This window comes from Lycorma delicatula, chromosome 9 (genome assembly GCF_047948215.1).
Source record: "Lycorma delicatula isolate Av1 chromosome 9, ASM4794821v1, whole genome shotgun sequence".
NCBI lineage: Eukaryota > Metazoa > Arthropoda > Insecta > Hemiptera > Fulgoridae > Lycorma > Lycorma delicatula.
Window position 1 is genome coordinate 35,464,381 of NC_134463.1, and position 16,186 is coordinate 35,480,566.

The following is a 16,186-nucleotide window of genomic DNA, read 5'->3' on the forward strand; positions in this document are numbered from 1 at the left end:
CAATGCCTTATATTGTTAACGGTAACAGGTGGTTACTGTAAAATTTCACATGAGGCGATCTTGGTGATTGCAGGCATGAAACTGATAGATTTGATTGTGTCAGAGAAGCAACAGCGTTATGTTGCAAAGAAGTCCAGTGACTTGACTTCAAAGAAAATTTGAGAGATTGAACAATATGGCGAATGTGGGTTTCTCCATCTTAAAAATGTTAGTTACAACTGTTTACCCATACTTTATATATATCTATTTTGCCTGGTTCTTATGTTATCCAACAAATACCACTAGCAAGTGACCATACTTCGTTTCTCATTTTTTTGAACTACTTTTATTTTATGTTTTTTAGTCAGGTAATCAAGAGGCAGATGCAAACAGACGCGTCATAATGCAGTAACATTAGCTGTGTTAATTGAGATGCTGAACCCCTTAAAAAAACAAAATTAAAAACCCAAGAATGGTTTTTAAATTTTTATCTGAAGAATATTTGCAAGCCCCAATCTAGTGAATATCTCATTTACCACAGTTAGAAATTGGAAAATTTACAAGCACTGTTCAAACTGTTTTGAACTCTTTCATGGTTAAATTAAAAAAAATCTAGAAATTAGTTTTTAGACATTTACATGAACATTACATACACTGACGAGAGATAAATATTAAAAATTAAAAACATGACTTCTGAAAAAAAAAAAAATTGCTGACAACATTGCTTTTTTTGTTCTGATTTGGTTCCATGTGATTTTGTATTACACTAGCAAATACCCCATTTGTATTTTGAGAATCAGAAGACTGGTTGTGAAGATATAACATTTCCAAACTCTGTGATCTGTTAGCTCGAGAGCATACCTGATGTATACAAAAGTTAGCTGTCAACCTGCTAATACATACCTCGTATGAGTTTTAAAAATTGGACAATTGTAGAGATATTATAAGAGCACCCCACTGCACCTTCCAAAACAGCACCACAGGGGTACCCCATTAGTTACCAGTTGATGGTGATCAATGATCTAGCCTTGAATGAGGTACTTGCATCACCTCATCACTCTAGCCTCACACGCAATCCCCCACAGGAAGCCCATTATTATTAAACAGAAATTTGTTAAATTTATTTAACATTATTTAATGTAAATTTAGTTCTATTATTCTTGTAATATTATTTATTTGATTGATTTGAATCATTGACTTCAAACCCAGCTGACACAGTGATAAAGGCTCACAGCTCAATTCAATTCATTAAAGTTTGTGTTTCAACCAGCAAATCTCCACTACTACATATGTATTTATATACTTTTATATATATAAAATTATATATATATATATATATACACATGCACACACACACACATACTTATATAGCCTATGACATTCCTAATAACATAAGGATTCCAACATGGGGTCGTACATCTAAATTGGTTCAGCCGCTGAGCTGCTAAATACACTCTAAATGCATTAGGCTCCTCTTTAAACAGTCATGTAAAAATCAGGATGATATCTTCATTTGTTAAAGAAATTAAAAAAGTAGCCGTGATTTAAAAAAAATTCAGAATCTATTTTAACCCTTTAAACTCAAACTTTCAAACAATCTAGAAATTAGTTTTTAGATATTCACATGAAGAGTACACATAACAAAAATAAAGGTGATAACTTCATTTATTACTGACAAATTAAAAAAAATTAGTAAATCATTATTATTCAATTTTAAGAAAAACGTATATACAAATTTTCATCGATTTATCTTCAGCAGGTTTTGCTGAGCATTGATGAATCAGTCAGTCAGAAGATGTTCTTTTAATATATACAGATATTAATTTTTGAATCAATGATAAATTACACTAAGAATAGTTTTAGTCAGAGTCAATCAAACATGATGGAAAGCACACTATATATTTTTCTCAATTTTTAAAAATCTTTGAACATTTTAATTGGGTGTTTGCATTCAGTAATATATAATACACAAACAGAATTTTTTTGTACCTTTTCAGAAATAAGTCACAAAAAAAAAACACTCAAATATCAAGATTTCAAATATCAAAATTAAATAAATTAGTAAAAATATAAAAAATCACTCTATCAAATATTATCTTTATGTAATATGAATCTATATTTTCCAAAATCTTATTTATGTTTAACTTCTTTTAGATAATATAAAACTACATGTACACAAACAGAAATTAGAAATAGAATAATCTCACAAATCTAGAAATTAGAATTTAGATAAATAACAACTGGATATATTGTACAGGAAAAAAATTGAATGCAAAGTCGAGCTTCAAGAATGTATTAATCTGTCCATTATTACTAAGAATTACTATATAAAGTTTAGATGATGACAAAGAGGTGCCTCAGCCATAAAATGTTATACACATTCCTAACAATTAGGTGCCAGATAAAAATGTTCCCAAATTATCTTGTTCAAACAAACATTTTTCCAACAGTAGTATTATTTAAAATAGTTTACAATTGCACTGATTTTTAGTTTACTTATACTGATTTTTTTCTTCTTTTGGATGTTGAAAAGCCAGATGCGAGATTATTGTTTAAAATAACAAAAAATATATATGCCACTACAGATTAACTAATAGCAATATAATTTTTCAGTTAAAGTTTAATGAAATAGGTAAGAAACAACATAAATCAAATCTTGTTAAGTAACCCTCACACGTATTGTTTCTGCATGCACATGCTCATGCGCACATATACAATACGTACATAAATGCACACTCAGACATATATAATGTAAACGATTTAGTAATTAAGTGGCTAACCAAAAACCAATCTGTCTTAAAAATATAATAAATTCAAAAAGTAAAATAGATTTCAGGAATTAAAAAAAAGTCTGTCAATTTCAATCACAACATCAGAAAAAATAATCAATTCTGTATATTACTTTTAATTCAGGATGCAATGCTGAAGAATTTAATAAACCATTATATATAATTATTTAAGAGGCTTACTGGCGAACCTACGCATTAACCTATGGTCATGGACCTATGGACATGACAAAGATCCCCTTTTTCAAGGTGGAAGTATTGAATAGATTACTTCATGGCTACATAAAATTTAATTAACACAGCTTACTGTCAAGAATTTTCAACTGCTTGCTAAGACAACTGCCTTTAAATGATGCTTACTTTATAATAATATCATCTCAGTAACAGCATAAATTGGTGCTACTGACAATGTCAACAAGATTTAAAGTTATAACTGGCTTTTTCTAATATGTGGCAGTTAAATGTCACTGTCTAGCTATCAATACCATTTTAACTTTAACATTACTGTAGTCAACCAGTTTAAAAACATGAGTCAATTATTGACGATAAATTATTATATTTTGATATTTAATATTTTCTTGATAAAAAACAAAAAAAAAAAATCTATTTTATAATAGGTTATATGGGCACAATGTTTAGGATCAGACATTTTCACTTTTTTCTATAATAACAACTTTAACAAAAGTCAGCTTGAGCCTCATGACATGTGCCTGAATATATTCAGAAGAGATAGCAAAATCTGTCCGGTGAACTGAATCCAAACTTCCTAACTTCATCTATCATTAAGTCATATCCCACTAGATCATATCTAAGAGTTGTAACTCAGGACCTAGTCCCACCACAAGTGACCCCTTGATAGTCAACCATAAAAGGTCTTTTAAGGAATACTCCATCATCTGAACTAAAAAATGCATGAATGAATGTAATAAAACAGTGGAAAAGAGACTTCAAGCAAGGCTATTATACACTAGTCCTAAAAATCATAAACATTCTTACAAAATCTAGTAAATCAAAGAAAAGAAACCACCTGAACCCTATGGAAAATAAAAAGACAACATCATAAAGACACACTGAAATTAACAATAAATAACAATAAAGACAATGTGGAAATCCCAGCTAAATATTTCAACAAACTCCTAAATTGCGAAGAACCAACAGAACTCCTAAGCTCTGACACCCGCACCATAATAACAACACAATCAGAAAACATCAATCCTCCCTCAAAAGAAGTTAAAAATAAATACACAATAAAACAAGCACTAGGTGAGATGAAGAATTATAAAGCGGCAGGAGAAGATTTTTGTAGAGGTTTGGAAACATGCAGGAAGACCAGCAAAAATTGTCCTTCATCTGCTTGTCAACATCTGGATCAAAGAGAACTACCAGAATGCTGGATGACAGCCCTCATCCACCTGTTACACAAAAAAGCGGACAAAAGAGACCCTAACAACTACAGGGGAATCTTACTCCTAGACACAACATAAAAAATTTCTTCTAGAATCATCCTCAACAGGATCAGTTTACAACTCAAGAAAGAACTAAGCGAATACCAGAGAGGTTTCACTCTGGAGGAGCTGTCCAGATCAGATCATAAGTCTCAAGCTAATAATGGATCATAACAGAAAAAGAAGCAGACACATGCGGATAATGCTTGTAGACTTCAATAAAGCTTATAATTGGATCTATAGAGAATCCTTACTAAAAGTTCTGTGACAGCTATATCCCAAATTAACAAACATGATAAAACTGACCCTCATGAACACTAAGTCAAAAGTGAAATTCAGATGTAAACTCTCAGAACTGAGATCAAGACAGCAATGCACCAAGGTGACTCTCACTGCTATTATTCAACTGTGGTCTGGTAATGGTAGTAAGGGAATGACTCAAAAAATGCCCCCAAAAATAAAAATAGGCTAAAAAATCAAAACAAACTGTCTCGATTTCACCTATGACTTGGCACTGTTAGCAAATTACATCGACAAGCTAAACCCAGGTATTACAACTTCAAAACGTTGCAAATAAAATTGGCCTCAAAGTATCATTAAAAAATACAGAAATTATGCCCCAAAAACCAACACAATTAAAAGAAGTAAACATAAATGGTAATAAAGTCAAAATAGTAACCCAATTTAAATACCTCGGAGAAGTAATAACGAACAACCTAAACGAAAAAACCTCAATCCAAACAACAAATTAGCTGAAGCAAAAAAATGAACCTGGTACACATACAGTAAAAAAGTCTATCCATAACACAATAAAAGACATTGCAATGCATTTTATAAAACAGGAAGCCACATATGCAGCAGAAACACTCTTCCGTCTGAAGAAACAAAGCTGACAGAATCCAGAAAATCTAAAGAATTGGAAGAACCTGTATCAACAAAATGTAGAAAGATGAGCAGTGGTGGATCGTGCCCAAAAAAGTCAAGTACAAAGAGTTAGAACCCATTACTGATACCATGTGTAAATGGAGACTAGGATTCTTTGGGCACCATGAGAATGCAAGAGTTGAGATTTCTGAAACAGCTGGTACAGAACAATCTTGACTCGAAAAACACCAAAACAGGATGCAGATGGAGGATCAGAAGGAAATTGGTCTTACATCAGAAGACACCAGATGAAATAAAATTAAATGAAAAAATCAAGGATAAAAATACTTGCTTCACATTCACATGAAAGAAGTACCAACATGAACATTTTCAACATGGAGATCAGAATGTATGCAAAACTACTGGGAGGATTGCAAGGCCTGAACAGACTCTTTGAAGAGATTGGGATTATTGACTAAAGTGATCCTATGCGGTCATAAGACGAAATAAATATATAGGCTATACAGAAAAAGTGTATTCTGTTTAGAATTGTATGAATTACCATTAAAGTTGTATTCTACTTTTTGTGAAATAATATTGATTACCATCAACTACAATAGTCCAAAAACATATCTCAAAATTAAATTTCAATCCTTAATCAGAAGTACTGGATTTGTGAATGGGATACAACTCATTACAAACTAAATTTCAACGGGTTATTTTATTAACTTCTAACTTAATATTATTTTTTATCCTTAAAAATTTGGATTGTGTAGCATCTAAAACTTGTATCTGGATAGTTATGTGGGAAAATAAATTAAAAATGTTAAATTTTTTTCAGTGATGACATACCAATATAGCGTTTTCAATGAAATTCTTTTAATGCATAACAAGAATACTGAATAGAAAAGAAAAAATATAAACATCATTAAAAGTTTACTATGTAGCCATAATTAATAACAGGTAAAATATTTAAAAAAATATAAGGTCATTAACAATTATTTTACCTGGCAGCTGCCATCCATTCATCGTAAAGGCGATTAGTCAATAATGGTTCAGGTAATTCCCTGAGATAAGATTTAAGAACACCAGCAATAATATGAGGATCTCTATAATCAATGGCTGTTTCTATTTCCATACAACCAGCATCAAAACTAAGCTTCATTCGACGCATTTTTGAAGCACCTAAAACAAAAATATCTTATGATAATAATCATATAATTTTTCTTCACAACCGCAACTGATGGCATATATAACATGGGAGGAATGAATGAATAGGAACATACTATGTCATCTGACTAAACTTCCATTTAATATTTTTCAATTAGATTTTGGTAATTATAAGCTTTGATAGTAATATATTTTTATTAATTAAACACACACACATACCTGTTTTTACTGGTTTTTTTATTATATTTTTTAGAATTTATACAGCACAAAAATATGTATATATAATTATATTGTAATTATTTAATTATATGCGACATATAATTCATAATGTTATCTCCATTTTTCTTAATGTCTGAAATATTAATTTTTCTTTGGCTTATTCATCTGCTAATCAATATCACTTTACAATTTTTCTAAGATTTTTACTTTTTCTTTCAATGATATTTTTGCAGATATAACAAATTCTAATGATACTGACATGGATGTTAACAGTAATTGTGCATACAGGACTGTTAAGAGAAGTAAATTCATAGAGGTTTAATAGTATAGGCTAAAAATAACCTGGTAAGTAACTTGCTGGCAAATTTGTAGGCAAACTTCATAACTTTGCTTAAACTTAGATAGGCAGAGAATATATTGATGTAATCTGTTTTGACCTACTGTGTACATACAGGAGAATACAAATAAACATTATTACATGAAGGTTCATGCTTGACCAATTAATGTGTCTCTGTCGATCTTTAACAAAATTAATTATGAAATTAGTTTAATACGGGCCTAAATTTACATATTTTTGTGCTAAAAAAGATAATTCAAAAATTCTGTAAAAACAAAAGTTGATAATAATATATTTCTTGTTGAAGCAAAACTTTATTTGAAAAAAAATTAAATTTTTTAAAATATTCTATTAATTATTTTTTAAATTGCCTAATGTGGATGAAGCAGTCCTGATAGTTGAACATCTAGAAAATTGGTATCTCACTGTGTTTTTATACTAAAATAAATCAATAACAGAGATATAAATGATAACAAAAACTAATGTTGAAAATCAAAAAATAAAAAACAAGAATAAAGACTCTTCCTTTTATTTTAACTCCTCAGCTCTTGTCATAACATTATTTATGGACATATTCTCAGAAAGAGCAGCTATTATGTAATAAACTTGGGTTTCAGCCAATTTTTGTTTTCTGCTGAAATATTATGATAGCATACATATATGTAGCTCTTTGTATGGCACAAATTGTTAGAACCATTCTATTAGTTTGAATATCAATAGAATCAATGCAAAAATTAATTTAATATTTTCAAAGATAAAGCGTAGTTTATGTACTGAAATGTTGTAAAAGTTTTTATAATTTTTGTGTTACATTTTGTCTCTGTATTTTGTTATAAATGAGCAGTGTTGACCACTTATCCAAAAAAAAAAAAGTTTAAGAAAAATGGTGCAAGAACAATGTAACAACTTAGCTTAAACAAATAGTTCATATGACTGATATCTCTAAAGTAAAGCCTGCTGAGAAATTTCTTTCCTTAAGGTTGGCGAACTTGTGTTGTTCATGGTCAGGCTAGTAATGAACATACTGCATTGTTGTCTGTAAATTATCGCATTGTAGTATCTTTGATTGTGTGAATTATTATGTTACAAAATGAATAGGAAAATTGATCTGCTGTTGACTGTGAAATACGTGAAGTAATACGTTTTTTAAACCATTAAAATATTAAGCCGGCTAAAATTCATAGGTGTTTGGTTGCTGTGTAAGGTGATAATGTAATGAATGAAAGAAACATCCAAAAATGGTGTGAAAGGTTTAGAAATAACAGAATTAATGTGCATGATGAAGAACGTTAGGGGAGGCCCTCGATAATCACAGAGGACTTGTTGAAACATGTCGATTATGAAATCAGAAAAGATCGTTGCTCAACGATTTCTGACCTGGCCCTTCTTTTTCCTGATGTTTCAAGAGTTGTTATCTGTTGCATTTTTCATGACCATTTAGGCTTCAGAAAGGTTGGTGCATATTGGCTATTGCATGTCTTATCAAACATCACAAAAAAATCTGAATGGGATCTGCTTTGGAATTTTTGATGCACTACACAGAAAAAGGTGATGAGTTCCTTAATTTGATTGTTACCAGTGATGAAACATGGATTTCGTATTACATGCCAGAAAGAAAACAGCAGTCAAATGAATGGTGTCATTCTCAACCATCAACCAGACCGACAAAGGTCAAGCTACAGCCATTTGGACGCAAACTGATGACCAGTCTTTTGGGATTGATTTGACATACTGCTGATTGATTTCATTCCATGTAGAATGACTATAAATCCAGAAGCCTATTGCAAAACTCTAAGTAAGTTATGGTGTGCCATTCAAAATCGGTGATGTGGCCAGCTGTCTGACGGCATTGTCCTGCTGCATGATAATGCACGTCCACAAGTTGCGGGTCTGACACATGATTTACTGAGAACATTTTGATGGGAAATTTACGATCACCCACCATATAGTCCAGACTTAGCTCCTTATGATTATCATTTGTTTGGGAAATTGAAAGAATTTTTGACTGGTAAGCAATTCGCAGGTGATGATAAACTTAAAAAATGCTGTTATCAGTGGCTAAATGGACTGGTGGTAGAATATGACGAGGGTATATTGACATTGGTGTATCACTACGATAAATGTCTTAATTCGTGTGGCCATTATATGGAGAAGTAGTATAAAGTATGTAATTTAAGAGACAAAAAATATTTATAAAGTTTTCAGAATAAATTTTTTTACAATGAAACAGTCTTTACTTTAGAGATAACCTCTCGTACATGTCACGATTATATCTAAAGAAACGCAGCATAAATTAAAACTAAACATGTTAGAATTTACTTTAACACAAATTTGGGAATTAGATTATGACACCATGATACGTCTTCATGTAAAAATTGCATTAATATTTATAAAAAAATGTTCTATGAGAAACATTTAATAAGTTAAATGAGAAATTTAATTTATTGTTATTATTCCTCAAATAGTTAACAAAGTTAGTTAACTATTATGAACACTGCAATACTCTTAAACAAATTAAATAATCAGAATTTAATATCTATTTCATGTTAGAGTTTTGCAACAAAAAATTTACAAATATATCAATGTGTCAGAACAGAACAATATAACTATACCATACTTATTAACCAATTAAATTCATATTTGTTCATTTTTCACAGAAATATTCTGACTTTTGAACATACTTTTAACAAATATTTTCAAAATGATGTTAATTTATCAATTTTTCACACAATTTAAACCAGCTTCAAAATATTAAATGTGCATAGAAAATATCAATGCACGAGTAATAAAAACATCATTATAATTTTCTTCTTTGTTATCGTCACCATAATCTTTTATAAAACAATGACAATACAGTGACAAAAATAGTACATTATTTTAGTCTTGATAAGTTCACAAAAAACTACACAACTTTTGTTTACTGTTGACATTACTTCTACCGATACTTCTTAAATGCTGAACCAACTGTTAAATTTTAACTCAAAGGACTATTACAATGCATATGTAATTTTATATTATTTACTATTTAAGTTGACAATATTTTATCACTTGCAACTCTTGCCAAATACATTAAGAAAAGTATGATTTTAAGTGTGATATTACTTAAACATAAAATTTTGTACATCTTCTATTAAAATGTAAAACTGACAAAACAATAAATTTTTCATATCTATCAAAGAATTATAGCCACTTTGCTGTAATTACACAAGAAAACTGTGCATTATGTAGCTATAATAGAATCTATACAATTCTAAGTAATCTAAATAAAAACATAGAAAATATTATCAACATATGTTATACGTCAAAAGTTACACTATTTTTTTATTCATATCATTATAAATTGATTATTAATAACATCAAACAAGTGAAAACTTGAGCACTATAATGGAGGATAAAAATACATAAATAAATAAAAAGATTGAAAACAAAGAATTGAAACCACTAAAAAAATTCTACAAACATTACCAGATTGTACCTAAAATATAACTAGTATTTGTTTATAGTGATTATTCAATCACATTCTGAACGTATATTTTTAATAACTTCGTATAGCTGTATGGGAATTAAAAATATCAATACCTACATCAGATGCCGTGAACAGTTAGAAATCTAAAACTCTGAAATTAAACCTTTACTCCAAACAGCTATTTCAATTATCCGTAAAATTAAGGGAAGAATTTTGATCTTTATTAATGTTTTAACTAAAGGTTCTATTGAAAATGAATCATCTGACAAATAATCAGAAAAAAGAAAGTAAGGGCAAGATCTCAATGACCACAACTAAGGCAATACAAAACGCTTTTACCTAAACCAAGATAAGCAACACTTTAGTTATTATCGTTATGTGGGTGATTGTAGTGTAATGGAAATCAGTGTAATTGATTCATTATTTACATACCACCAGCTACCCTGAACAGTCCTTCTTCATCCATTCCAAGCACAAGCAAGGCACACACGCATAATTCAATTGGATATGCTATTGTTCTTCCTGTTAATCTTAAGTGATCCTCTAATGGAAATCCAAAAACAGGTTTCATACTACTATCACCTGCAATTAAAAAAAAACACATCATACTATCATCAAAAGGCGTTCTAAATTACTGGATATAATTTCCACGTACAAGCTTTTAAAGCTTCTGTGGTTAATTAATTCAGCAAGCAAATTTTGATGTGATAATTCTAATTTATTAATCACTGGAAAAAAAAGAAGGATCACTAAAATATCTTAAATTCAAAATATGTTATACTAGGTATCGTTTTAAAAGAATAAAAATATCATATAAATAATATTAAAAAAATAGCAATACTTACAGATGCTAGATTCAAGTTCTGGTATCATTTCATCAAGAATAACTAAAGCAGCCTGATGATATGTTTTTTGTAATTTAGCATATTCTAAAACAGTTTTAGCAATATCAGCTTCACGTGATATAAGTTGAAACATATCACATGCTAACATATCCTAAATAAAACAAAATAATAAAAATGCATGACATGAATATTATATTATAAAAAAAGAATTTAAATAAATAATTTTAGTTTTAGACATTTATAATATAGACCACAATGGTGGGAAACCAATGATATCACTTAAGTGGTAGATAACTAAAGATCTTAAGTTTCTTGGTAAGGATCTAGAACTTGTTGGAAAAACAGAATTACCATCCAGTTTCTCTGTCTTTAGAATTGAATTACACAACAAAGGTAAGAAAGAGAAAGGTCAACCTACATGTCACATGGTTCTGCCTATGCCTTTTGGGTTAAAATTCTGTCACGGATGATTCAATCCTCACTACATAAAAAAAAAAATAAATTTATTAGGACATCAACCATTAAAACATGAATAGATTTGTTTTATGTAAATCATTTATTCGTTCAATAAGAATTGTAGATCAATAAGAGTCAAAACACTATAATTAAAAACACAACCTAAGAGATATGATACCTTCATAATCACAAATTGGCATCCCAGTCATCAATTTAAAATACGTGACTGCAATTCTTTTAATTATGCATAACATCAATCAATCAAAATGGTAGTAACTCTCTTAAAAAAACTTACTTCAAAAGAACAATGTATTCAGTGACAAGATTTCTGGTTTAGGAGGTGTAAAGTTTGTTCTTACACCTCTGTAAACTTACAGAGGTGTAAGTTTATTAATTATTAAATTTAATTAATTTAATTTATTGCTAGAGCAATATGTAAGTTGTATAAAGTGGAAAGATTTTTTATGATAAGGTTGAATAGTTCAGAAATGGCCAAATAAATGTTACTAATAACCAGTTTAAGGAATGACCAAATTAAGTTTCTACTGTGCCTTTGAAATTTTGCAATACTTATTTTCAGTGTCCGAGAATAAAAAAACACATCATATTCTCCACTTCCAGTACTCAGCAGCTGTGATCGCCTAACCACTTTGTAACAGCAGTTTCTTACGTGTGCAAGCCTCTCTCATATTTGGGCACAAGAATAGATTTCCATTGTCTGGATCTCCCACACTCACATCTATCATGCTGCACATCCCCATCACACCATATTACTTCCCAACTTCTTGCCACAGGACTAGAGTGGCAGCACCCACCAGGTACCGCATGGTAGTTGTTTACTCCGTTGCGTAAAGTCGTTTTATTCCAATGAATTCAAGGTTATAGTCGAGTCTTGTAGTTTACAGGCTAGGTAATTTTATTTTGCATTTTTGTAAGGCTTATCTACGTGTATTTTTAAATAGTTTAAATTGTTTGGGTTTGTTTTCAATATCAATTTCTCTTAGTCTCCAGTTTGAATTGCTGATTGCATCATCATATTGGTGTCAACGTATTTCATATCTCGCATTATTTATAGCTGTTTGGTCTTAATGTTTTTTATTCGCAACCAATTTCAATATTGTCATAGTTCCTAGAAGTCTATTTCTCTTTGTCTGCCCTGATGTCATTTCTTCAACTTGCGTATTCAGAATTTATTTTATCACTCTTACGTAATTATTTTAATGGTCTGCTTGCTTATAATATTAATTTTCGATATGTTCTTTCTTACCCAAACTTCCCGTTTATGCTAATTTCTTTGTCTTACCATTACCAGCACACTAGCTCTTGTTGTCAACACACACACACACTCGTCGGTTTAGTGCCTTCTTTGTTTCCCCCTCTTCTCATCGCGCCATTATTTCTTCAGTCCAGAATAGACTTTCGTAGTGTGCGTACCCAGGACTTGGTCTTTTCTCTATCTCGTACAGTTGCAGTTAAAATCTGTCACTCACCATTTGTGGATCGTTCTCTCTCTCTCTCGTACAGCGCAGTCCAGAATAGACTTTCTTGGTGTGCGGACCTATGGACTCAGTCACTTCTTTACTTCGTACAGTTGCAGTTCAGATATGACTCTCATCATTTGTGGATCGTTCTCTCTCTCTCGTCTAGAGTAGATCAGACCTTCACCATGTAAAATCGCCTATGGCCATTCTCTCTCAAACTTTGTGATAATATTTTCATCGCATTCATACCCGCATAAACGTTGCGGTATTTCTCTGTCGAAATATTCTCTAGCTCTACTCAGCAGTGTCTCGTAATTTCACCGATCTCCATGTTTTGTTTTGCCTCATTTCTTCGTAAAGTTATTCTTCAAATTCTATATTACATCTCTGTGGAAAGTGGAAATCACTACAAACTGCCAATTCTATCGACGCCGAATCTTCTCGAGCTGCTGATTACATTTTCATCAATGCAGAATCTCTCCAAACTCGTTGCTACATTTTTGAGATGCCACATCCTGTTCAACCTCTAAACCACGTCTCACCCCTGCATTCCTGATACACCACTGCGGCTACGCCCAGGATTACTGTATGTATTCATTTACCTTCATTCACGAGTTCGTCTCTTGCTAATATTTGTGTGCTACAGGCAAGTTCAATTTTCATTATTTTTTACGTTAAACAGTTATTTTATCATTAAAATTTGTGGAACATTCAGTTCATCATACCTTATGCCTTTCAAGTTTCAATTTCAAGTTTAGTTTAAAAAACCATTTACTCACTTAAGTACAGTCACGACAGGTGACTTACATAAGGTTGTGTCATTGTTCAGCTGCAACCTATTTTACGCGCTTTATTATTGCAATTTTTTGTCATGATAATTAACTCTATAATTTAATCTTGTAACTTGTTAATCGCCGAGATTAATCCTTTTCTACTAATGAACTGTATTCATAATACTTCTCGTAAATTAACCTAAAGCAAGTTACTCCTGATGTGCAGTTATGTTTTAGGACTTTGTAATTTTATATTTTCAAGAATACTTATTTACCAAAATTAACTCTATTTATATTATTACTTACTTTAATGTGATTATATTGTAATTAACTCTTTTTTATACTGAAATTATTGTAATTTATTTTTTCTAAGCTAATAACATCTGTTCATTGCTAATTTTCATATTACAGTATATGTTAGTAGTGCAACTGTTTTCCAGTTCCACTTTCTATTGATGCTATGTTTTAAGTATCTAATTTGAAAATAAGGTGTTTTATGTTCTCTTGTTTTCAGGCTTTGTTACATTGTGTATTTAAAAAATGTATATTCATGTATTTTTTCATTTAACATCATTGTTCATATGTTGATTCAGCTGATATTTTAAGTATCATTAAGTTATGTTAATTTCATAATTTCTTTTTATGTTTTAAGGTTATGATTTTAACATAAGTTCATTTGTTTTATTTCCAATTAAAGTCCAATTTCTTTTGGGAAATACGAGCTGTGTGTATTTTGTTAACTTTACCCAACAGTAGTTTTGTATTAATGAACTTATTAAGGGCTTCCTGCTGAGTTACAGAAAGAATCATTGAAACTGTAATTTATGTTAGCTGTAAAATGTAACTAATTGGTACAATTTGTTCAATTATTCATAACAAATTAAACTGTCTTATATGAGCAAGATGGGTTCTAAGAAAGCTTACGGACAATCATAGTACAAAGAATACTTCCTGTGTATTGGGAACAATGTTTCATGTTTGAAGAAGATGAATTTTTAGAAAGAATAGTGTGACTAGTTCATCTTGCCTCATCAACTTTTTTTTCATTTGGACCTCAAATCTCAAGTCAAGTTTCACAGTGACTCAAGACATAACATTTTCTACATTTTATGATATTATTAAGCAGTGAATACTAATTTGTATGTTTTATTGTTACTTTTCTAATACAATTTAACATTCTTTGTAAACTCCTCCTACAAGAACCAGAAGTTTGCTTCCACTACTACTGTTACAAAGGAATGAATGTGTTTTGTTTACATTCTCTCCAAAATCATAAATAGTCTTTTCCGTACTCTTTCATAGAATGTTCTACAATACAGCAATGGCTGAATGGTGTATTACAGTAAAAATATGTTTGAGGTATGGAGAAGTAAATAATAACCGAGATAATGGATTTTACTACTTTTACTTTTTTTTATAATAATAGTTGACGGATTATACTGTTTTATATTAATTATTTAACATAGACCCTATAGCATCTTGAACAGAACTTCTTAGCAAAGGTATAGCAGCCCTAAAAGAAAACACACACACACACACACATAGAGGGGGGGAGTGGGAGAGAGAGAGAGAGAGAGAGAGAGAGAGAGTTAATATGCTAAGTTAGATGATCCTAATATATACCATTATAACAGAATTGTTTATTCTGCATATTGATAGCAAAATGTATACTTGTGTATTTCAAAGTACAAGAGAAGGGACAGCATGTCATATAGTCTGCTCTTCACTGATAATAGAACAAAAAATATGGTTATAATTTTATAGAACTTATATGTGATAAAAATTTTGTTGATAAGTAAAGCAATAAATATAAAAAATAAAAACCAGTAAAATAAATCAACTGAACCGATACCGATTAGTAATACTGGTTAACAAAAAAATTATAGAGCAATCATAAAGATTATAGAGCAATCTAATATATTTTTTTTTATTTTTATGAAAATATCTATCAAATGAAGTTTTATAACATTTTTTAAACTTTTACAAAACAAAAATATAATGCACAAAATAATTCATTTTCTTGGAATTCAAACAAAAGCAAGAGCTGCATGTGATCCAAGAATCTGCTAAGTAAAACGATAAAAATTGGTATTTCATCCCACCTACACTTAGCTACAGAAATGTAAATTTCGTAATAAAATAATCCACAAAAACGAATGATTATGTAAAATATTTAATAAAATCAATATAAAAATAAATATTACCTACCCTGCACTGTTCAACTTTAATTTCCGCTTCTTCCAATTCATCTTTTAAAGAATCTAGTTTAGAACCACCAGTTGTTCCACTGCTTGTGCTGTGTTTTAAAGCAGTTTGATATCTAAAATTAAAATAAAAAGTTTGCATTTCTTGCATCATATATTTT

General features: G+C 30.3%; 1 protein-coding gene across 3 annotated transcripts in view; it reads right to left on the minus strand.

Moving 5' to 3' along the window:
- LOC142329989 (rho GTPase-activating protein 44-like) overlaps positions 1-16,186 on the minus strand; it is a 90,579-nt gene that overhangs the window by 27,315 nt on the left and 47,078 nt on the right. For all 3 annotated transcript variants that reach the window (XM_075374986.1, XM_075374985.1, XM_075374987.1), the window contains exons 6-9: positions 16,030-16,141; positions 11,112-11,262; positions 10,699-10,848; positions 6,082-6,259 (exon numbers count right to left, since the gene is read on the minus strand). In XM_075374986.1, coding sequence (XP_075231101.1) covers positions 6,082-6,259; positions 10,699-10,848; positions 11,112-11,262; positions 16,030-16,141 — 591 coding nt within the window. The remainder of the gene's footprint in view (positions 1-6,081; positions 6,260-10,698; positions 10,849-11,111; positions 11,263-16,029; positions 16,142-16,186) is intronic.